Source organism: Phoca vitulina, unplaced genomic scaffold (assembly GCF_004348235.1).
Source record: "Phoca vitulina isolate PV1807 unplaced genomic scaffold, GSC_HSeal_1.0 scaffold59, whole genome shotgun sequence".
In the NCBI taxonomy this organism is placed as follows: Eukaryota; Metazoa; Chordata; class Mammalia; order Carnivora; family Phocidae; genus Phoca; species Phoca vitulina.
Genome location: NW_022589762.1, coordinates 3,415,062 through 3,439,171, shown reverse-complemented (window position 1 = coordinate 3,439,171; position 24,110 = coordinate 3,415,062). Strand labels below are relative to the sequence as shown.

Here is a 24,110-nt window from a genome sequence, read left to right as displayed (position 1 = left end):
ACTTATACAAACCAGATTTAATTCAGTGATACTGAACAAACCATCCCTATATAATTTATGTTCACCATCTATTGTAATCATTCTTTCTCCCTTAGTAAAACCCAATACGTATTCTCTAATCTATATTATCCTAACCTGATTATCGTAACCTGTACTCCACCTTCACAGAAAGAAAAAAGTCAATTAACAAGGCTAAAATAATAAAAAACCCAAAAGACATTCACAACTTTTGATCATAAAAACAAAATGAAAATTTCACTCCGCACACATTAAGTGCTCAGATATTGGTTGGAATAATACACAGTGAGATGGTACTGTGAATAAACTGGGTAGGTAATGCTATAAGGAATTAGGATGGACTGGATAGGGCCTGAAGGGACTCAAAAACAAAAAACAAAAAAGGTAAGTCAGGTACAGACCATATAAGTAGTATATTCCATTTCTGTTTAAAAGGAATATGTAAGGGACACCTGGGTGCCACAGTTAAGTGTCCAACTCTTGATTTCAGCTCAGGTCATGATCTCAGAGTTGTGAGATGGAGCCCCCCATCAGGCTCCACGCACAGCAGGCAGTCTGCTTGAGATTCTCTCCCTCTGTCCCTTCCCTCTCCGTGCGCTAAATAAATAAGTCTTTAAAAAATAAAAAAAACAAGTAAATAAAAAAGAGTATGTAATTCTGTATGTGTGATGTATAAATGTTTGCATAGATATACTGTATCTGGAAGGATGCACTAGAAAATAAAATAGGGTCTTCCTCTGTCACATTAGAGATTTGGGTAGGAGGGAGACTTTTTTTTTTTTAAGATTTTTTAATTAATTATTTGAGAGAGAGAGAGAGTGCAAGCAGTGGGGTGGGGGAAGGGCAGAGGGAGAGGGAGCTGAGCACGGAGCCCGACGCAAGGCTCAATCCCAGGACCCCAAGATCATGACCTGAGCCAAAGGCAGACGCTTAACTTCACCGAATGAGCCACCCAGATGCCAGATGCCCCAGAAGGGAGACTTTTAGTCGTAAAGAATTTCCAGCAGTGGTAATACGAAGAGGTTGGGCAATTCCTCCATAGAAAACAAAGATAAATCTGGACAAAATTACCAAAACAACCATTTCGAGGCACTAGAAATCAACAAAAGGAAAAAAAAAATTGAGCAGCATTTACTGTTGAAAGACTAAACGAAGGCTGAATAAAAAACATTCCCAAATAAGCAAAGACTGAAAGAATTCATTGCTTAGGAGATCCACACTACAGATAAAAGCAGTCCTCCAGGGTGAAAGAAACGAACCCAAAAGGTAACTCGGATCCCACAGGAATAAATGAAGAGCATCAGAAATGATAAATTTGTGAGTAAATGTGTAACAGGGTATATGTGTATTTTTTTCTTTTCTCTTAATGTTTTTTAAAAGTAAAATGGTTTAAAGTAATAATTATATTGCTGTGTTGCTGTAATTATACAACATGTAAATACAATATATAACAATAGACAAAAAAGACAGCAGGAAATAAATAGACACTGTTTCAAAGTTGTTACAGTCACCAGAATTAAGTCAATATTAACATGAAGTAGGCTGCACAGAGATGTACACTGTCAATAAACCCATTTAAAAAAAAGATGCATATTATAATTCTTAGAACCACTAAGTAACTAAAAAGTATACAGCCAAACAAAAAAATCTGGAAAAATTAAAATGGTATTACGAAAAATATCTGTTTAACACCAAAAAAAGGCCACAAAGGAGAGCTGGAGGAACAAAACATACGAGACATACAAAATCACAAAACGGCAGACATAAATCAACGATATCAATAATATTAAATGTAAATGGACTAAATAACTCCAATCAAAAGGCAACCCTCAGACGAGATTTTAAAAAAGCAAATCCAATCATATGCTGCCTACAAAAGACATACTTTACATCCTAAGATACAAACAACTTCAAATTAAAAGAATGGAAAAAGTTATACCTTACAAACAGTTACCTTAAGAGAACTGGAGTGGCTGGCTATACTTTTAACTGTATATCCTATCACACTATGTAACCCTTTTCTCTGTTTTTAACCATGTGTAATTCTTTTTTTTTTAAAGATTTTATTTATTTATTTGAGAGAAAGAGAGCGTGAGAGAGCATAAGAGAGAGAGATCACGAGCACGGTAGAGAGGCCCGATGCAGGACTTGATCCCAGGACCCTGGCAGATGCTTAACCAACTGAGCCACCCAGGCTCCCTCATGTGTAACTCTTTTAATAGGAAATAAAACTCTTAATCATTGCCAATTATAGAGGAAAAGAAAAAGTAAAAAGGACCAAAATAATGAGAAAAAGAAATGAATGATCATCTTAATTCAGCATGGTAAATAGAGGCCATCTCCAATGTGACAGGACTTCATTGTATGTTACAGTTTAAACATATTTGAAAACCTACCTGCTCAGTTATTGAAAGAAACTTAATTTTGGACCTATCAACGAAATGTAATTTTTTAAAAAAATTCTTAAATCACCTTCTAGATTCTCAAACAGAAAGAGCTAGGCAAAATTCTTTTAACTGGAATAATAGTTTTAAACTAATTAAATTGGTTTTAAAATGCAAAGTTAAATTTTTAAAAAAATTTTTTTTAAAAGCAAAGTTTGAGTGATAGTACAAAGCTCCCAAAGAAGGAGGTGACCCAAAAGGGTTGTCCTAAAGTTAAATTTTTTAAAGACACTTTGAATATATTGTTTTTAAAACTGAAAATTATAACATCCAAATCCTATATATTTAATATTTTAAATGAAAGTAAACCCTTAAGATTAGATTAGAGAAAGGTAGCTTTCTACTAAGCAAAGGCTAAATCAACTTGGAGTAAGTTTCAAGTACTACTATCTGCTCTGCACCTCTTCTTCTGGCAGCATCTTTCTCCGACCATCCTTTACAGGAAATCCACTTCCAAAGTCTTTTGAGGAGATATCAGCTCCATACTCTACAATAACATCTTCTTCAATGCTGCTCACCAGCCGCCAGAATTCCTTTTCTACTAGTTCTGTAGGAACCATCTATACAGGGAAAACAAAGATTACAAATTACTAACTCACTATAACCATTAACTTCTAAAACATAATATGCAGGTCAAGTAAACACAAACCCATGATAAAATGAAAAAATCTTATTTCCAGAGCTGAAAAGACCAGGGTCCACTAAGCTTTTCCCACTAAGGCTAGGGAAAAGCTAAAGACAAACTAGATGTTTAGAAAAACATAATAAACTTGCACTGCCTTTTTGTGTAAGCTATTTCCCAGCTAAGAAATGTACAGATGACCTGGCAAGCACATCAAGGAGGAAAAAGGAAATGCAAAAATTCAAGGCTGCATTTTAACAGGTCTGGCAAATTTTTTGGATAGGGATTTTAAAAGCCCAAGATCCCCTAGGAAAAGCAGCAAACTTCATATTACAAATAACTAAACAAAAAGAACAACTGCCACATACTTCATGCTTTTCTATAAAAGATTACTCACGCAAGGCTAATAAACAATTCAAAGATCAAAGCAGATTTCTCAACAGAAGAGTACAGACTGCCACATTAGCGAGTGAAAGATATAGAAACAGATACCAGGCCCCTCAATCTTTAATATTCTATCATCTTTTTCATGTGTCCCTGTTTTCCACAAAATGATGAAAGCAAACCAAAAGCTTTAGACTCAGATAAATCTTCATACCTCCCAAACTGACCTAAATGACAGATACTCACATGAACTGGCATATTGAAGTAATCAGACTTAAAATTATCTGCCATCTCTCCAAAGCTCTGAAGTGTATACTCTCGTACAGCTTGTTCAAATCCAAAGGCCTCTCGAGGTTTATTACATTCCTAAGAAGAAGAAATACCCAAGATTAATTCACTGAAAATGAACTAACAAAATATTAAAGCTCTTGGTATTACCTTCTTTGATCATTTCCCTAGGTGAAGCAAATCCAATCAGTCTTAGACAGCAAAACAAGTATTAATTACTTGCAATATAGAATCAGGAAATAATGTTCTAGAACCTCAACTACATTTTCACAGCCTTCCGTAAGGAAGGTGGTAATGAGAGAGCTTCAGACTCTGGAGCTGACATTAAGCTCTGGCACCAAGACAAACACCAGGAGAACTACTGACATGCAATCAAGCCTAGGGATGCCTATCATTCTGTTTCTCAGTGGATTTAGCTACAGAGAAAATAAATGTTCATGGATGAAGGAAAGATAATGAATAAAGGAATATCCACTGGATTGCAAGAATATCTAGCTATAGGAATGGTTGTTTCACACCATCAATCACCCTGACCAGTATTTTAACACAAATTCTCAGGGAAGAACTGCTTCTGAATCATCTCACCTTGAGAATAACTCAAAGCTCTGAATACACCTATATACAGCCCAGCCAAGTCCTTCCCTTCCATGTCCTATCACAATATTTTGTTAAAATAAGTAAACAGGAGCGCCTGGGTGGCTCAGTCGTTAAGCGTCTGCCTTCGGCTCAGGTCATGATCCCAGCGTCCTGGGATCGAGTCCCACACTGGGCTCCCTGCTCAGCAGGAAGCCTGCTTCTCCCTCGCCCACGCCCCCTGCTTGTGTTCCTGCTCTTGCTATCTCTGTCTCTGTCAAATAAATAAGTAAAATCTTTAAAAAATAAAAAAATTAAAAAAAAATAAAAAAGTAAGCAGATTAGGTATTTCAGGACAATAATGTCTTTGTAATCTTTCAATAAGAATAATCCAGTATAATCAAGTAAAAATTAAACAAGCTAATAGATACCATCAGTTTATCTGGTAACATGAAAACTGGATGCATAAATCCTAAGTTCTAGAGCTTCACGTCTTTTACATTTTTTTTTAATTTTAAAAAGACAAATAACCTACAGTTTTTCTTCATTTTTATTATTTTCCAAGAATACTAACGTTCTGAATAAAAGTATCATTCATCTTCAGCAATAAACAGAATTATCTAACCAATAGTCAAAAAAAGAACTTTTGAAAGGTAAGCTGCCGCAATACAATTATTATATTTTCATTCAATATTGCTCTTAAAAAAATCCCAGAGATTTTTTTTTTTTTAAAGATTTTATTTATTTTTTGATAGAGAGAGAGAGAGACACAGCGAGAGAGGGAACACAAGCAGGGGGAGTGGGAGAGGAAGAAGCAGGCTTTCCGCTGAGCAGGGAGCCGGACATGGGGCTCGATCCCAGGACCCTGGGATCATGACCTGAGCCGAAGGCAGACGCTTAATGACTGAGCCACCCAGGTGCCCCAATCCCAGAGATTTTAAACATTGAAGAACAAAGCAAGAGCTTTTGAGAATGGGTTTACTGTATGTGTGTATGTGAACATCATTGCTGTTAATTAAAAAAGGATCTGTAAAGGTTAGGCTTGTACCTCAGCAACACATTTAGGACACCTCCAGTCTCCTTTGGGCACATCAGGTAGTGGGGGAATTAAACAGAATGTATGATAGCTGTCATCACATCCATCACACAAAAGCAATTTATCTTCATTATTTCCCCGACCACAAAACATACAAACATAGAGATCAACCTGTTAGAAAACAAACAAGATAAAATAAAAGTCTATTTTCTATAATAATAATATTAAATTTTTACCAGGAACTCCTTAATTGAAACAAAATAATGTACACTAAAAGTACACATAACTTAAATCCTGAATATTTTTTAAATGATTGTATTTAGACAAGTTTTCATAAAACTTCCTCAATTTCCTCAGTGCTTCTACAGGCAAGTTAATAAAAGCATATCAAGTTATCGGAATAAAGAAAGACCACAAATCCAGGTTACTTGAAAATCAATTATATAAATAAAATACACCATGTCATCCTTCCTACACACACTCTTTGACAGAGAATGAATACTGAGCACTGTCCACATTACAGCTCAAGAATTTACAGATTCATATTCATTCTCTCACTCACAAGGTACATGTGAGGATAACTCAGGGAAAGAGTCAATGTAAACAGACAAAGCAAGGTTCACATTACATAAATGAAAGCTGCGACTTTAGATTTACCATCTAGTCTTCTAACCAAATGAACTAACTAAACGGCATACCAATATATAACGAGATAAAAAGTGCAAAACTAAAAATAAATCCTTTCCCTCCTGACACATCTCAGAACACTTACAAAGTTAACAGAGAGAGTTCCTTTCCGTTGTCTCATTTGCATGTTAAATGCGTCTGACCTGTTGGTAACTTTTCGTCTTCGGGAGACCTCATCTTGAAATAAAAATAGTTATATAATAATAGTAAAAACTAATGTTGAGAGCTTACTATGGACCAGACACTATTTAAAATAATTTAAATTAAATCTCAAAACACTATGAGGTAGATATGCTATTATCCCCATTGAAGATAAAGAATCTAAGGTATAGAGAAGTTAGATAACTTGCCCAAAATCACACAGCCAGTCAGTGGCAGATTTGGAAATCTAATCCAGGCAATCAAGCTCCAGAGAGCTTAACTACTAATTCTATACTGCCTGTATGTAGTGCTTATCAGGGACTAATTGAGACGAGTTTTAAGATCACTGCCAGCCAATGCAATAAGTACAAGAATGAAAAAGATAAACTGCTTAATTCTTAGAAGGGTGACAATAAACATCATAATGTATTTAGTAGGTCCTATCACACTGAATGTTTTTAGAGTGATGGGACAATATCATCTGACCCTCCAGAGTTCTCGTCCACAATCTGAATTGTGACTTAATTTCTCATATCATGAAAAGGGTAATAATACGACTTGTGATTACAGCATTTCATTAAATTCATATACATTAAAAACAAATCCAACACAATCTTTGTAGAGTTTTAAAACTGACATGTACATAGAGAGAATAGTGGAACTTGATCTTTGCATTAGCAATTTTACTCAGAAAGTTTCAAACATACTAAGCTGAGAGTACAAGGCTTTCTTCAAACACAGTTTATTTAAATGAAGTGTCATATCAAGGCAATTATGGAAAAATAACAAAATCAGAATTAGAATTTTAGTCATAAGCTCTCCACAGTACATTTTGTTATTAAAGGTCAGAGAATCCTGTCTTTGAATTTAAAAGTTATAAGCTATGGATCACCAGGTAAGAACCATTCATTTCACCATTCTCTCCTAAACTAGCCTTTAGAAACTATAAATTTCTGCGTAACATATTAGACATGGAAAAGGAAAATTTCTCTCTTCCAAATATTACAAAAATTCAATAAAATATGGTTCCTCAAGCCTTAAATTTAAGATTATATGCCATAAAAGGTGATCCGTCTAGGAACGACGTTCCAACGTTTACACTCATAAGAAAATCCCAAGGCAAAATGCAATTCAAATATTTGAATCTTATTAGAACCATATGGCTATACCTTATTTCTTTTCATGACCGAATAAGAGATTTTACCTTCTTTATCTTTTTCTCCCATTGCTAGGCCCACGACCTTAGGCCCAGCCCCAAAAATTCGAAGTTTCTTCAGTTCCGTGTTTCTGTTCACTTCTCCAGATTCTGACTAAAAAAATAATAAACAAAACTCACATTAATCATTCTGATTCATACATTTATCTTCTTACGCGAGGAAAGTTTCAAGATCCTCTTCAATATGAAGAAAAAAATGTTTTATTTCTTCTCTCTAAATTCACTCACTGCCTCATTACAACAGCTGAATAGTCATCCAAGCACTATGCAACACCCAGCTTCCTTTCCACAAAAGAAAATCTCTTTATTAAAAGCACAGCTGTCAATTAGGTTCTGTCCAGAGACAAATGCCACTGGTTATAACCAGTATAATACTGGTAATAATAGAAATCCTCACTTCTACTTTGCTAATGGACACCCATCTTTGATCAGAAGGCAATATACCCATCCTATTAGATGAATAATGATTATCCTAAGCCAATCATGCCATTTCTCTTTGTTAGTGATGACCTAGCTAGGAGAGGAAACGTTATCCTGGTCTAGACCAACGAGACATAGAGAACATCTACTAGAAGCCTGGGGAAAGATTTTCATCTTCTAATAAAAGAGAAAGCTTCTTATAAAGAGTAATAAGCCTTTTACCCCAACTTCCTTCCCTACTGTTAGGAGATTCAGCCTGGTGAAAGCATTGCGCTGGACTCTAACAACCACATTGCAATTAGGAAGAGATATACTACCCACACACTGAAGAAAGCAAGGTAGAAAGATGGAAAGAGCCTGGCCCTTCATGGCAATGTGCAGTTGCTGCATCAATCCTAGAACTACCTATTTCTGGAAATCTTATGTGAAAACTGTGTCCTTATGTGAAAATTGTATTGTTAATGTTTAAGCTGATGTCATTTGGCTCTAGTACTCTAGTACTTGAAGTACTCTAGTACTTCAAGTACTCTAGTACTTGAAGATGAGAGCATCCTGATAGATGCAAATGTTACACCATGAATTCAGATGGACCATACACACTGAATGTACACTAAGTAAATAACTAAAACTTATTAAAAATACAGTCAATAAGAATAAAAATAAATCAGGATAAAATACAAACTTTATAAGTCTATGATCATATAAGAACCAAACCAACCAAAATGGCATTTTAATATATATATTTAAACTTTAGTAGATTGATTTAATTATACTAATCAACCTCTACAGTCAGTCCAATGATAAACACGACACTATACATTCATCACTATTAATGCACAGTAAATAAGAAAACCTAACATACACTAAGTAGATACTATGTACCATATAGAAGTATTTTAATCAGTTAATCCTCACAATAACCGTTTCAGACAGACAATAATGTTCCAAAAAGTACAAATAATAAAACATTATTCGATCTTAATAGAATAAAAACTAGAAGTAACAAAATAAAAAATAAAAAGACCTGTTAGAAATCTTTAACTTACTATTAAAAATGATAACAAAAAAAAGACTATACATCAGAATCTCCAGAATAAATTAAAGTAGTGATCACAGGAAGTTTTATAGTCTTAAACATCTCAGTCAAAACAGAAGAATGGAAATAAATTAAGTTTCCAACTCAAAAAGCTAGGAAAAGAGCTACGACATAAACCAAAAGAACTCTGTGATGCTAGATTAGAACTGGAATTATCAGTCCATTTCTGAAAACATAAACTCATAATGTTTTAAATTTTATTTCCCAGCCCTAACCACTAAAAGGGCTTACCAAAAGCAATGGCATCCCAGTAGGAACAAGCACACCTTGTGCTCAGATCTTGGTTTCTAAATATCATTTCACACTAAAATGAACCAGAATTCTGTGGAGAAATGGCTGATTCCAGGTCTAAAGCAAGGCAAGAAGACAATGAGCCTTTTTGTGCTAAATAAGTGCTCAAAAAGGATGGAGACATGTCAAAAGAGTATCATGAACCGGGGGTTCCCATTAGCCAAATTTGGAACAACAGGATTATCAAAAAGGAATAAGAGATTGTAATAAATTACAAGACATTATATTTTTAAAAAATCATGATCTATAGTGATACTAAAAAGGAGCAGGGGTCAGTCATGGTCCCACTGGTACACACATTCATCAAAATTCACCAAACTGTACACTTAAGATATAAAACATTTTACTGTATGAAAAAAATACCTCAAGAAAGTGTGGGAGAAGAGTTCTCCTTTAAAGAAAAATGTTAACAAATGTAGAAAATGACAGAGCTAGAAAATCACCCAGCCTGCAACCACCAACATAACAACTAACTCAGGTAAGATCATCAATGAATGTGAAAACCACTGGGTAAAACTTTACTGGAAGACAGGTTATTCACACTATCTTATAGTTTACCCTGATTACTTTTATTACAAAGAGAATAAGTATAATGGAGAAACCTGGCTCAAACTTAGTGTCACCAATAATGAGATACACTGGCATTATGGGCTTCATTCTAATGTATAAATGTGTTAAGGGTCTAATAACCCTTCATACAGACAAACTATGAATCCAGCTTTCAAAAAGCGCACAAGTGAGGTCACGGATGAAAAAACAATCATAGCAGGGGTGCCTGGGTGGATCAGTCGGTTAAGTATCTGACTCTTGACAGCCCTGCATCAGGCTCTGTGCTCAACAGAGAGTCTGCTTGAGATTTCCTCTCCCTCTGCCCCTTCCCCCACTTGCATGTGCTTTCATTCTCTCTCTCTTTCTCTAAAATAAATATTATTTATCTATTCTTTAAAAAAAAGAATAAAAACAATCATAGAGGAGTAAAGCAAGTGATGTGATAGAAGAAAGGGGAGTAGGATAACTTTCATAACTTCTGTTTCTTGTTTAAGATACTATTGGATGGCTGTGCTTGTCATGGACATTAAGCTAAAAAATAACAAAGGAAAAATAGATTTAGAGAAGGTGATAATGTTTGAGATACACTGAATTCAGCATACCTGTTGTGGCCACCAATATGCATACAGGAATATACATATACCATAGGCACACACACATCCCTGGTAAACAGAAAAACATGGGTGTCAAGACATATTTAGGAGTCCTGAGTGTACAGGTAGTAATTGAAATCATAGGGTAGGTAAGATAGCTAGGGAGAACAAAGACAGGAAAAGACTTAAAATACCATGTAAAGGGCAATGGTAAGAGAGAACAAAGATGACTGAGGAAAGGTCAGAGAGTGAAGAGGATAACCGAGAGAGGCATCACGGAAGCCAAAGAAAAATCAAGTTAACTGAATTTCAAGGAGAGGAGTCAACAACTGTATTAAATGTATGTATGACCAGAGATGAAAAAGAAATAAAAAAAGGTCCTCAGCTTTTGATAATTATTAACTCGGTGGTAACTGGGGTGGTGCAGTTTCAATAAAATGATTTAGCTCAATGTCAGATTACATAGTACAAAAGCTAAACAGATACTAAGGAAACTGAAACAACATCGACTGTTTTTCAAAAAACTTCATGAAAAGAGGCAAGGAGTAAGGCACAATCTAGGAAGGGAGATTTTGTTTTAAGATGACAGAGACTTTAAACACATTTACATTGGGGGTAGGAGGAGATCCAGCAGACAGAGGTAAGAGAGAGAGATTTCACAAGTGATATATTAAAATCCCTAAAGAAGCCAGAAAGGACAGATGTGGGAAGATTATCCTTAGAGACAAAGGTACCCTTTGCTCACAGAGATTGGCAGAAATTAAGAATGAATACCAACAATTCTGTGTATGGGGCAAGAAGTGGAAGGAGTTCTACCAGAAAGCCTTTCTCTTCTTTCTGAAATTGAAGACTAAGAATGAGGCAGACTAGGCAATACAGTAATTAAGGACAAATTGTGAGTTGAACAAATTCTTCATTGAAAAGCCAACAATGGTTCTAGTTTCTACCTGGTACCAACCAATCTGACTACAATGACAATTATTACAATGAGTAAAAACATTCTATGTTGTCCTTTTCATATATATAGGCATTGAGCAACAGCGCTTTTTCATGGTTTCAAAAGGAACATTCAAAGAAATTTCATCACAAGCTGTCAACTCATTAGAGGAGCAGGGCCAACTGGGGCAACTCTTCAAAACTGAGTCACCAAGTCAGAGACTAGTCTTCAAGTGTTTCAGGTGTTGAAATAGAATCATCACTATACACCCAAAGATAATTAGAACTTTTGAGATCAACCACAGTAATAAAAATCACTTAATGACTAAACCAGAGTTTACTAATTTGTAATGGTTTATAACTAAGAATTCTCATTATGCTAAATATAAATTATAATTATACTATAATGCAATAAAATAATTTAATTATGAATTACTAAACAATTTATATTACATAATGGTAATTTACTAATAAATGAACATAAATTTATAATTCACTTTCCAGTGAATTTCCACTGAATTCACATTCTCAATCCAAGACACCTACCCTTCTCTTATCAAAGTACCTAAGAAGCTAAATTATTATTCAGGAGATTATTTAAGGAGCATAAATTCAGAGCAAGGAAAGCAGCATCTTACTGTCCCAACCTATGGACCTGTCAACTTTAAAAACACACTTTTGAGGGGGCACCTAGGTGGCTCAGTCGGTTAAGCATCTGCCTTCGGCTCAGGTCATGATCCCAGGGTCCTGGGATCAAGCCCCACATCAGGCTCCCTGCTCAGCGGGGAGTCTGCTTCTCCCTCTCCCTCTGCCCTCTCACCCTTGCTTGTGCTCTCTCTCAAATAAATAAATAAAATATTGAAAAAAAAACACCAAAAACACACTCTGAGGACCACAAATGAGAATGGGGAAAGGAGGACAGATGCAGACAAGAAGAAATTAGGGCATTTTTCTTCTGATGAAATTATTTTAGGCTACAAGAACACTACAGAAGTTAACATTGGAATGGTTCAAACACTAAAACTTATACTCTAGCTTTTAAAGGAATGAATGAAAAATAAAACCACCCTTTCCTACTCCTCTCATTTTTGCTAACCACGAAAATAAAATATACTACAGTTCATCAGCATGTCTATAACACTGGCCCTACAGTACCCAGAGTCACCCTCTGATTTGTCCTCCTCGTCAAAACTGTTCAAAATTAACAAAAAACTTTCTAAATCAGACTGAATTTTACAATTTCTTCCTGTTCATCTTAAAGGTAAATGAAAGACAGATTTCTTCACGTTCTAAAAAATAGTACGTGAATGACTCCAATAACCACAAAATTGTTCTGCAGTCAATACACTTAAAACTCCTGTTAAAAATGATCCATGGGGGCGCCTGGGTGGCTCAGTTGGTTAAGCGACTGCCTTCGGCTCAGATCATGATCCTGGAGTCCTGGGATCGAGTCCCGCATCGGGCTCCCTGCTCAGCGGGGGGTCTGCTTCTCCCTCTGACCCTCTTCCCTCTCGTGCTGTCTCTCATTCTCTCTCTAATAAATAAAATCTTTAAAAAAAAAAAAATGATCCATGGAAGTTGATACCTGAGACTTGACACGCCTTGTTCTCTTCGGCAGAATGTTCATTCTTGTGCCTGGCTCTGGGGAAGTTTGGACATCAGTGCCAAGAACCTCAGGCTCTACTTTTTCCTTAAGATCTAAATTAGGCATCTGTACACCCTAAAGAATCAGAGCACAGAAAGAGAACAGGTTCACTGATAAGAAATCAGACTGGAGAATCAGGGGAAAAGTAATAAATTTCCAATAAATCCCCAAAACTACATGAAACCAGATGACAATTCTACCCACCAAATTGATCTATAGATTCAAGACAATCCCTATCAAAATCCTAGCAGGCTTTTGTTGTAGAAATTGAGAAGTAAATTTCTAAAATTTATGTGGAAATGCAAAATCTTTGGATATTCTGAAAAAAGAAGAACCAAGTTGGAAGACTAACACTATTGGATATCAAAACTTACTATAAGGCTACAGTACTCGAGACCAGTATAGTACTGGTGTTAGGGTAAGTATACAGACCAAAAAACAAAACAGAGACCAGAAATAAACCCACATTTGTAGTCAACTGATTTTCAACAAAGGTGCCCAGGTAAATCAACAGGAAAAGGATAGTAGTAGTCTTTTAAACATGACACTGGTACAACTGAATATTCATATACATATACATTTCCCCTCCCTTCCCCAAAATGAAATACTTCTACCTCCTACTATACACATACAAAAAAAAAACTCAAAATGATCTCAGACCTAAATATAAAAGCTAAAACCATAAAACTTCTAGATGACAACAAAAAAGAGTATCTTTGGGGCCTTGGGTTAGGAAAAGATTTCTTAGATATGACAACAGAAGCACAATCCATAGAAGGGGGGGAAGGAAATTAATAAACTACTCTTCAAACAGACACCATTATAAAAATGAAAAGATAAACCACAGACTAGCAGAAAGTATTTGTAAAATCATATACCTGATAAAAGACTTGTATCCAGATTATATAGCAAACTCTTAAAACAAGTGTAAGATGACAAACAATCCAATTAAAAAAAAGATCAGAACAGACACTTCATCAAGGAAGATATACAAATGGCTAATATGCACATGAAAAGATGCACAACACCATTGGTCATTAGGGAAATGAAAATTAAAACCACAATGAGATACCACTACACAGCCACTAGAATGGCTATAAGCAAAAAAACTGACAATACCAAGTGTTGGCAAAGACGTGAAGAAACTGGAAGCCTCTACATTACTGGTGGGAATGTAAAATGGTTCAGCCACTTTGGAAAACAGTTTGGCAGTTTCTTAAAAAGTTAAACATAAACTTACCATATAACCCAGCAATTCCACTCCTAGGTATCTACCCAAGAGAAATGAAAACATATGTCCACACAAAGACTTATACATGAATATTCATAGCATTTATTCATAATAGCCATAAACTGGAAACAATCCAACTGTCCACCGACTGGTAAATGGATAAACAAATATGGTATATCCATACAATGGACTATTATTCAGCCATAAAAGGAATGAAGTACTAATACAGGCTAAAACATAGATGAACCTTGAAAACATTAGGCTAAGTGAAAGAAGCCAGACACAAAATTATATTGTATAATTCCATCTATGTGAAATTTCTACAAAGGCAAAAAACTACCGAGCCAGAAAGCAAATCAAGTGTTTATCTGGGTTTGGGGGTACGAACAGGAACCAACTACAACCAAACACAAAGGAACTTCCTGGGCTGATGGAAATATTCTAAAACTGAGCTGTGGTGATCACTGCATAAATGTATAATTTATTAAAGCTTACTGACTGTGTATCTACAATGACTGAATTCTACAGTATGCAAATTATAACCTCAAAAAGCTGTTAAAAAAATACATGAAACCAAAGGAGGAATTTTTCAAAAAGCTTAAGTAATGAGAATTTATTTTAAATAAATAAGAAAACATCCTTCATTCCCATTGGCCTTCATCTTGTAAACCACCAAAACTAGCTGCAATTTTTAAACCACACCTTGCCACCCCAAATATTGGTACCTGGAGAAATCTTTTTAACTTGCTATGCTTAGCAAACTGCTAACTTGTTACGGTGAACACAGTCTAACATTCATATTTGACAGACTGGATTTATCTACTCCTAAAAAAAAAAAAAAAAAGATGCATCTCACCATAAGGCTGACACCAGATTGGAAAAGTTCATATGGGTAGAGAATTCTTTCATAATGTGACTTCAAAAGAGACCCAGTTCCTTTTCCCGGCAGATATCCCAAGCGACTACCCACTTTAGACCATTTCTTCTCTTTTGTGACCATTTCAAAACCTCCTTTGCTGGCAACAATCTGAAAAGAAAGTAAAAACTATTTAGAGAAAGAAGGCAGATTCACGTATTCTGAATCTGTATCTTGCCTGCTAAATAGAAAAATTATTCTGAGCTTAGATTTCTAATTTCCTTTCCACAAATATCTGACAAAATTGAAACCTGTCAACATTTAAAGTATGAAATGAATGATTTTTGGAAGTTTTGAACTCTACTATTTAATTAATGTTAATGTGCCCATTTTCGCATTCAAATACATTTAATGAATTTACACTTTGTACATTATACACCTTGAGAAAACTAAACAGATTTATGTACTCGATATCCACAAGAAACTCAAAATATAAAATAAGAATTAAAACAAAAACAAACATAAACATAAATGTAAGTTATAGAGTATGAAATGAACATAAATCCTGAAATTGGGAAATGTACCAAATAACTTACAGAATTTTAACAAAAATGTCAAGGAAAAAGTGGATTCAAAGGCTATTTTAGAAAAGGCTGTAATTTTTCAAAAGGAGTTTTACATGGAAGATTATGAAGGAATGATGGGGAAAGATCAGATTACAGTGATAGACTTACTAGAAAATATAGTACAGGATGTATTAACGTAGGAAGAGTTAAGATAAATTGGACAATTTGGCTGAATGCTCACATCAAACCAGGCACTAGAGTGATACTCTACATCTCTCACACTCTAAAACATAGGCAGTCTTCAGTTGACTGATGATAAAATAAAAAGGACTATGACATGGTTATTTGAACTCAAAAAAATTTCCTTGAGGGGTGCCTGGGTGGCTCAGATGGTTAAGCGTCTGCCTTCGGCTCAGGTCATGATCCCAGGGTCCTGGGATCAAGTCCCGCATCGGGCTCTCTGCTCCTTGGGAGCCTGCTTCTCCCTCTGCCTGTCTCTCTCTCTGTCTCTCATGAATAAATAAATAAAATCTTTAAAAAAAAAAAAAAAATTTCCTTGAGTGTACACTACTGTTATTTCTCTGTATCAAAAAAAGTTAAGAGAGGGGTGCCTGGCTGGCTCAGTCAGTGGAGCATGTAACTTCATGTCAGGGTTGTGAGTTCAAGCCCCCCATTGGGCGTAAAGCTTACTTTAAAAAAAAAAAAGTTGGGACGCCTGGGCGGCTCAGCCGTTAAGCGTCTGCCTTTGGCTCAGGTCATGATCCCAGGGTCCTGGGATCGAGTCCCAAATCAGGCTCCTTGCTCAGCGCGGAGCCTGCTTCTCTCTCTGCCTGCCACTGCTTGTGCTCTCTCCCTCTCTCTCTCTCTGACAAATAAAATCTTTTAAAATTTTTTTTAAAAAGTTAAAAGAAAAATTAAACATAGAATTACATGATTCAACAATTCCACCCAAAAAAAGTGAAAACAGGGTTAAACAGATGCAAACCAATGTTCACGGCAGCATTACTCACAAGAGTCAAATGGTGGAAACAACCCAAAGGTCCATCAAGAGATGAATGAATAAACAAAATCTAATATATACATATAATGGAATATTATTCATCCTTAAAAAGGAATGAAACTGATGCATGTGACAACATGGATCCTTGAAAACATTATGCTCAAACACAAAAAGATGAATATTATATGATTCCACTTACATGAAATACCTAGAAATAAAGAAGTTTATAGAGAAAGGAAGTAGAAGAGAGGTTTTACACCAGGGGCCTGAAGGGAGAGGGGAAGTTTTGGAGTGATGGTTGTACAACATTTTGAATGTACTTAATGCCATTAAATTATACACTTAAAAAAATGGTAACTGTTATGCTATGCATATTTTACCACAATTTTGTATAAAAAGGTTAAGAACATGGCCTGTGGAGCCAGACTGCCAGAGTTCAAATCTCAACTCCACTACTTAGTAACTGCGTGACCTTGGGCTAGTTATGTCATAATTTGCACTTCGGGGTCCTCCTATTATTAAAATATTAGTAACTTAACAGCACTTACACTTTATTATGAGGCAGTTGTGAAGACAAATGAAATAAAACATGAAAAGCACCAGGACAAAATAAGCACTGTGTCAACGTTAGCAGTATTATAATGTCTATGTGTGTGTGAGCAAGTGGGGGGTGTGAATGCTATAAATAAATGAACGTTTTGAGCTCTTATACTCTACAATGCTCTTATAGACAAAGATGAACCTATACCAAAGCAAAATTTCCCTCTACTGAAATATGTGAAAGCTTGGTGGCAACACATAAGTTCACGTGCACAAGAGCTGAACACATCTCTAATTCTTTAGCTTCTTTTAGCACATCCTCAGAAAAGCCGCCTCTCTTTAAAAAGGCTAGCCAGGGGAAAATTATAATGAGAAAAAAGTTTATTTTTCCAATGTTGTAGTGTAGAGGAAAACACAATGAGGGCATTTTAGAAGGCTGTCTGGAAGCAACTGCATGAATCAGGATGCCTTTCATTCACATCTTTCCAGTGCTTCTGTACTGTCAAGTACTGTTCTGGGTGCTTGAGATCCATCTGTGAATAAAACAAAGATCTTTGCCCTCATGGTGCTTACATTCTAGCAGGAAAAACAGGCCATAAACATAGTATGTATATTTTAAAGTGATAAATCCCACAGAAGAAACTTTAAAAAGCAGTTAAAAGACCTCACAAGTAGCAAAGTGAGGGTTTAACTAAAGTATTAAACAGTCACAAAAAACTTCATTATAAAGGTGAAATTTGAGCAAAGACTCCTTCAAGGTGAAACAGTCACCCAAGCAGACATACAGGGAATAGTCAGAGCAGGAGCCCCATGTTAGCAGCACACCTCAAATGTCTGAGGAACAATAAGGAAGCCAATGTGGTTGAAGCAAGTGGGGAGGAGTCCGAAAGGAAACAGAAACTCTCTTTGTAATCTTCATTATACAATACATTTATCACCATTACATACTACTCTAGTTTGTATGCAAAGCACTTTAAGTTAAATTTCCATTAGTAATGATACATCTGCATGGATCCAGTCAGGCTGTCCCATCCAGTTAAGATGCTTACTGGCATGCAGTTGTGAAAATGACAGCCAGCACAGAGTATGGCTAAGAAATAAGATAAAACTATCTCACAAAGAAATCAACACTATGACTTTGGCTTCGTGCATACAAACACTCTAACAATCTAACAGGGCCTGATACTATAAAAACACACAAAACTTAGCACGTTTTTCTTCAGCTGACAGAGTCAAGAATTATCATGTATAATTTCAAAATATAATGCAGCCATCAAAAAAAAAAAAAAAATGAAATTAGGGTGCCTGGGTGGCTCAGCCGTTAAGCATCTGCCTTCGGCTCAGGTCATGACCCCAGGGTCCTGGGATCGAGCCCCACATCGGGCTCCCTGCTTGGCGGGAAGCCTGCTTCTCCCTCTCCCACTCCCCCTGCTTGTGTACCTGCTCTCGCTAACTCTCTCTGTCAAATAAATAAATAAAATCTTTAAAAAAAAAAATGAAATCTTGCCATTTGCAATGACGTGGATGGAACTAGAGGGTATTATGCTAAGCAAAATAAGTCAATCAGAGAAAGATAATTATCATATCTTACTGATAGGTGGAATTTGAGAAACAAGGCAGAGGATCATAGGGGAAGAGAGGAAAAAAATGAAACAAGACAAAACCTGAGAGGGAGAAAAACCATAAGAGACTCTTAATCTCAGGAAACAAACTGAAGGTTGCTGGAGTGGAGTGGGGTGGGAGGGATGGGGTGGCTGGTGATGGACACTGGGGAGGGTATGTGCTATGGTGAGCGCTGTGAATTGTGTAAGACTGACGAATCACAGACTGTACCCCTGAAACAAATAATACATTATGTGTTAATAATAAAAAATAATAAAAAATAAAATAAAAATAAATTTAAAAAATTTCAAAATAGGGGTGCCTGGGTGGCTCAGTCGTTAAGCGTCTGCCTTCTGCTCAGGTCATGATCCCAGGGTCCTGGGATTGAGCCCCGCATCGGGCTTCCTGCTCAGCGGGAAGCCTGCTTCCCCCTCCCTACTCTCCCTGCTGTGTTCCCTCTCTCACTGTGTCTCTCTCTGTCAAATAAATAAACAAAATCTTTAAAAAAAAATTTTTTTTCAAAATATAAAACCATTTACTCCATTTTGTCATGAACTGTATCACACCATTATCACTAGAAAAATATCACTTATAAGCCATACCCTATAAAAAGATACATGACATGCAAAGATAAACTGAACAAAATGGAAACAAGCCCTTAATCAATACTTGACCAAAGAATAATGTCAACTGAGGCCAAAATTTCCATCCAATGTAAAAAAAACTAAGTCTGGCCAGTAGAAGACAATCTTAACAGACATAAAGTAGCGGTAGTTTTCTACTTAAAAGTTCCCTCTCAAGCCTCCACTGAAAAGACAGTAAAGGAACAAAAAGGCATAGGACCAAGAGAAAGCAGATACACAAGTGATAATCTAACAGGCAATATCAAAAACCAACCAAGCACCTTCAACAGAAGAAAGCCAAGGAGAAGCTTTTCCAATACAGAGCCTGGAAAGGCCTAAGAAATGGAAGCAACAATCCCTTTAAAATTAGAGATGGTGGGGCACCTGGGTGGCTCAGTCGGTTAAGCGTCTGCCTTCGGCTCAGGTCATGATCCCAGGGTCCTGGGATAGAGCCCGGAGTTGGGCTCCGTGCTCAGTGGGGAGCCTGTTTCTCCCTCTTCCTCTGCCTGCCACTCCCCCTTGCTTGGGCTCTCACTTTCGCTATCCCTCTGCCAAGTAAATAAATAAAATCTTAAAAAAATAAAATAAAATAAAATCAGAGATGGCAATAAATAGAGAACAGGACTGGCTGAAAACCTGTATAAAAGCAATCAGACCTCCTCCAGTCAGCACAGCCAAGCAACTACTGCTCTCCAATCCCAGGACAAGACTAGAGATTTACTCTCAGGAGAGTTTGAAAAGAAGGAACTCTAACCTAAGAGAAATAGGTAAGCAAACTATAGGATAAGTCTAATACTCTAATAGTCTAACATCAAGTTATTAGTCTAACATCCAACTAATAAAAGTTCAGAAAGAGAGAAAAGATAAGTGGAAGAAATTATCAAAGACTACAGAAAATACAAGAAAAGTTTTAAGACCTCAAAGACATGAGTTCAGATAAGAAAAGTTATCAAGTGGGGAGGGGGTGGGGGGATGGGGTGGCTGGGTGATGGACACTGTGGAGGGTATGTGTTGTGGTGAGTGCTGGGTGTTGTGTAAGAGTGATGAATCACAGACCTGTACCCCTGAAACAGATAATACATTATATGTTACTTAAAAAAAAGAATTAAACATACATGCCCCAGTGCCTATACCCAAGTTTAAAAAAAAGAAAAGTTATCAAGTGCAATGAAAGTATTAAATGAGATAGTGGAATTCTCTCCTCAGAAGTGGTTTCATAGAGAAGGGTATCAGGAAGGCTATGAAGAAGGCAGTAGTTTGGGTATAAATGGAGGAAGACAATATGGCACATCACATGGAGCTAAAACTGGATCCGAGATCAACGGCTACTAAAATTTTGCTTTTGCTTGGAGAGGTCTCCTGCATAGCTGTGCCACTGAGAAAGACAGCAAAAAGATGAAAGTCTTAGAATCACTGACTGGAATGATTCACAAATTCCCTTATGATGACCCTACTTACAATAAACTTCATGAAGACTTAGACAAAAATAAAAGGTAAATTTAAAAGCTTTGTTCATTATTAAATGTTCAGGTGGACTTAAAATTAGTGCTGAAGATTCTAGACTTTCATTTTAAGGATGACAGATGAACAAAGATGAAATTTCAAGGAACAGATGTCCATCTATTAAGTGTTTAAAAATGTGATAAAAAGCAAAACAATAAATAAGTAAATAAACATGTATGTATACAATGAAAATAAACACACACCAGTGCATTTACCACTGTGAAATCTCAAGGCACTGGGAATAAAGATTAGATTCTACATCTTCAAGAAAAAGAAAGCCACATAGGAAGGAAAAATAATTAATATAGCATCAGTCTCTCAACAGTAACACTGAAAGCTGAAAGATTATGGAGTAAAGCTTTCAAAATATTAAAGGAAAACAATTTACAACTTAGACTTCTAAACCTCACCAAACTACCACTAAAGTGTAGAACACTTTTAAATAAGCAAAAAATTTACATTCCATTTATCTTCTTGTTCAAGAAACTAACAGAAGAAATGCTTCACCAAAATAGGAGGAAACCAAATAATATGAAGACTTGAAATAAAGGGAGAGGCAAAGGGAATTCCCAGAATGATAAAAGCAAAAGGAGGTTCCAAGCTGACAGCCGACCTTAAAGAACAAGGAATCTGGGCTGGAGCAGAAAAAAGAACTCCAGAGAAATGGCTCCAAGAAAAAATGGAACTGACAGATTACCTGACAGGTAAAGATTTATACTGCTGCTGGAAAATCTGAAAATAAATTTTTGATGGTTACAAAGAAAACTTAAAAAATAAAAATAGGGAGGGGGATTATTAACTCCAAGGAAAATAAACATTGTAAGGAAAACAATCATAGCACACTATAAGGCTCAGGTACAAACAATATTTGTATTTATAGTCACAGTAATAACTTCTGATTAATAAAAAATTGATCTAGGACACTCAGCTGGCTCAGTTCATGGAGCATGCAACTTTTGATTTGGGGGTTGTAAGTTGGAGCCCCATGCTGGGGGTAGAGATTACTTAAAAATAAAATCTTTAAAAAAAAAAATTTGATCTAACTACACTAGAATGGAAGAGGGGAAGTATGTAAGGATTTAGGTTTCTTACACCCACTCTCCATCTCTAATAGAAAATCAGTGTATAATATTTAAAACTGAAAAGTGAAGAACTAGCATGAGCATATTATTTGGAAATACAAAGATCTAAATCAGAAACAGCTAAAAGAATTGAAAGTAATTAGTTCTGAGGACTGGGAATGGGAGTGGAGAGGTGAAGAGGAAGAATGCTGCTTTTCATTTTAAGCCTTATATTTTAAAAAGTATTACACTGACCAAAAAAAAAGTTTTTAAGGGCTAGAATGAATGTTCCTTGCTGCACTGATTATAAACAGTAATTGTTAATGCAAAACTCCATTAAATTATAGACATTCCGAGTAACACTTTTTATTATTAAAAATAATAAAACAGGGCGCCTGGGTGGCTCAGTTGGTTAAGCGACTGCCTTCGGCTCAGGTCATGATCCTGGAGTCCTGGGATCGAGTCCCACATCGGACTCCCTACTTGGCAGGGAGTCTGCTTCTCCCTCTGACCCTCCTCCCTCTCATGCTCTCTGTCTCTCATTCTCTCTCTCTCAAATAAATAAATAAAATCTTAAAAAAAAAAAAAAAAAAAAGAAAGAAAAAAATAATAAAACAAAGTGATAATTTAATCAACACAGGAAACCATCAAATGAGAAATTAATGACTGAGACCTGATAACTGAAAATTCGCTTCCCATTATAAACTAGTGGAAAGTGTTTCAAAATCATGTCTATAATAACACAAACTCCAGAGATGCTCACCAGCTGTCAGCCAAATATAATACTTTTTTTTTTAGTTTTAGTATAAAATTTAATATAAAATTTTTAGAGCATTGTGACCTGACACTAAATTTAAAATGTATTACAAAAAATAACTTAAATATGTTTGTCTTGTTTTTCCTTGAAAGTGAAATCTCCAAAATTAACTCTATAATTTGAGTAACACTTTATTTCAAAACAGTTTATCAATCAGAGGATATGAAAGGCCACACAGAAAAAGATACTTTGCAAAGTTCCTCAGATAATCAAGCTATCTTCACTCACAAGTCAGAAGGATCATAAATTTTTATTATTGTATTAACAAAACATGTTTTGAAGGTAATTTAAATGCTGTTGCAGGTCAGTTAGTTCTTTTCACATTAGGAACAAAGTTAACAAGTTTAGGCAAAAATTAGTCTAAACTCTTCACCCTTAAGTTTTCAAACTCTTATTCATTCTGGATAATGCTGGCTTCAGTTAACCATTAGCACTACTTACAGATATTGATAGATATCACACATGAGAATGGTAAGTAACATGAATCTCTTTTAATATAACAAATTTTCAATTAAGAAGTAGAAAAAAGATGACAAGGTCAACATAAAACATTATACACTCAACACCAAGATAATATTAATAGATTGGTGTCATTTCTTTTGCATATTGTTTATCATAGAGACCACTAATCTGTCATTAAATAAGTCTTATAATATAAAATAATTTCAAAGATAACTTCAAAATCTGTCATTTACATTTACTCATGCTTGTATTTCATTGTCAAACAAATGCTGCACAGGAAACGATGTTTTCCATCAAGTTTATTGGAAATTCCTCATTTCATAGATTTACTAGCCTCTGCTCCAATTTCTAAACCAAGTACAAGCCTCACCTTGCTCAAAGCATACAGATCCAGGATTTTTCTCTCCACCACTGGAATCTTCAAAGTAGATCCTTGGAGTTCCCAAAATTTTGCTAATTGATCCAAGAAGTCCAGTCTCACTCTGGTCATTGCCTAAGATTATTAAAAAACAGAAATCAGAAATAGGAATTAAGTTATGATTGAAAATAAATGAGTTTTACTTAACAAAGGTACTCATTTCTCTAAAGAAATCCAAAGACTTCATTATTGCTTAGTCCAATCCTGTAAAATAAGGCAATAAAAAACAAAATACTTCTAATAAACTTTATTCACTAAGGCAAAAAAGTCACTCCCTAATATATTAGAAATGTTCTTATATTTAATCAACCAAAGCGATTTTTTTGTAAAAGTTGGCTTAACTTTAAGCTAACCAGAAAATTTAGTAAATCAGATTATTCTGTTTCTAAGCATTCTATCATTTCATCCGTAGAAAATATGCCTACCTCAGGTACACCAATTCTCCACCCCACTGATATTAAGATCCTTCATGTATCTAATTACAAGAGACTA

At 35.7% G+C, this 24,110-nt stretch overlaps 1 protein-coding gene across 1 annotated transcript in view; it reads right to left on the bottom strand.

Moving 5' to 3' along the window:
* Window positions 1–24,110, bottom strand: part of KDM5A (lysine demethylase 5A) — a 94,173-nt gene that overhangs the window by 66,279 nt on the left and 3,784 nt on the right. The window contains exons 3-10 of the mRNA XM_032390704.1: window positions 23,571–23,693; window positions 15,027–15,197; window positions 12,880–13,014; window positions 7,398–7,503; window positions 6,138–6,229; window positions 5,378–5,536; window positions 3,715–3,834; window positions 2,864–3,022 (exon numbers count right to left, since the gene is read on the bottom strand). Of these exons, the coding sequence (XP_032246595.1) occupies window positions 2,864–3,022; window positions 3,715–3,834; window positions 5,378–5,536; window positions 6,138–6,229; window positions 7,398–7,503; window positions 12,880–13,014; window positions 15,027–15,197; window positions 23,571–23,693 (1,065 nt within the window). The remainder of the gene's footprint in view (window positions 1–2,863; window positions 3,023–3,714; window positions 3,835–5,377; window positions 5,537–6,137; window positions 6,230–7,397; window positions 7,504–12,879; window positions 13,015–15,026; window positions 15,198–23,570; window positions 23,694–24,110) is intronic.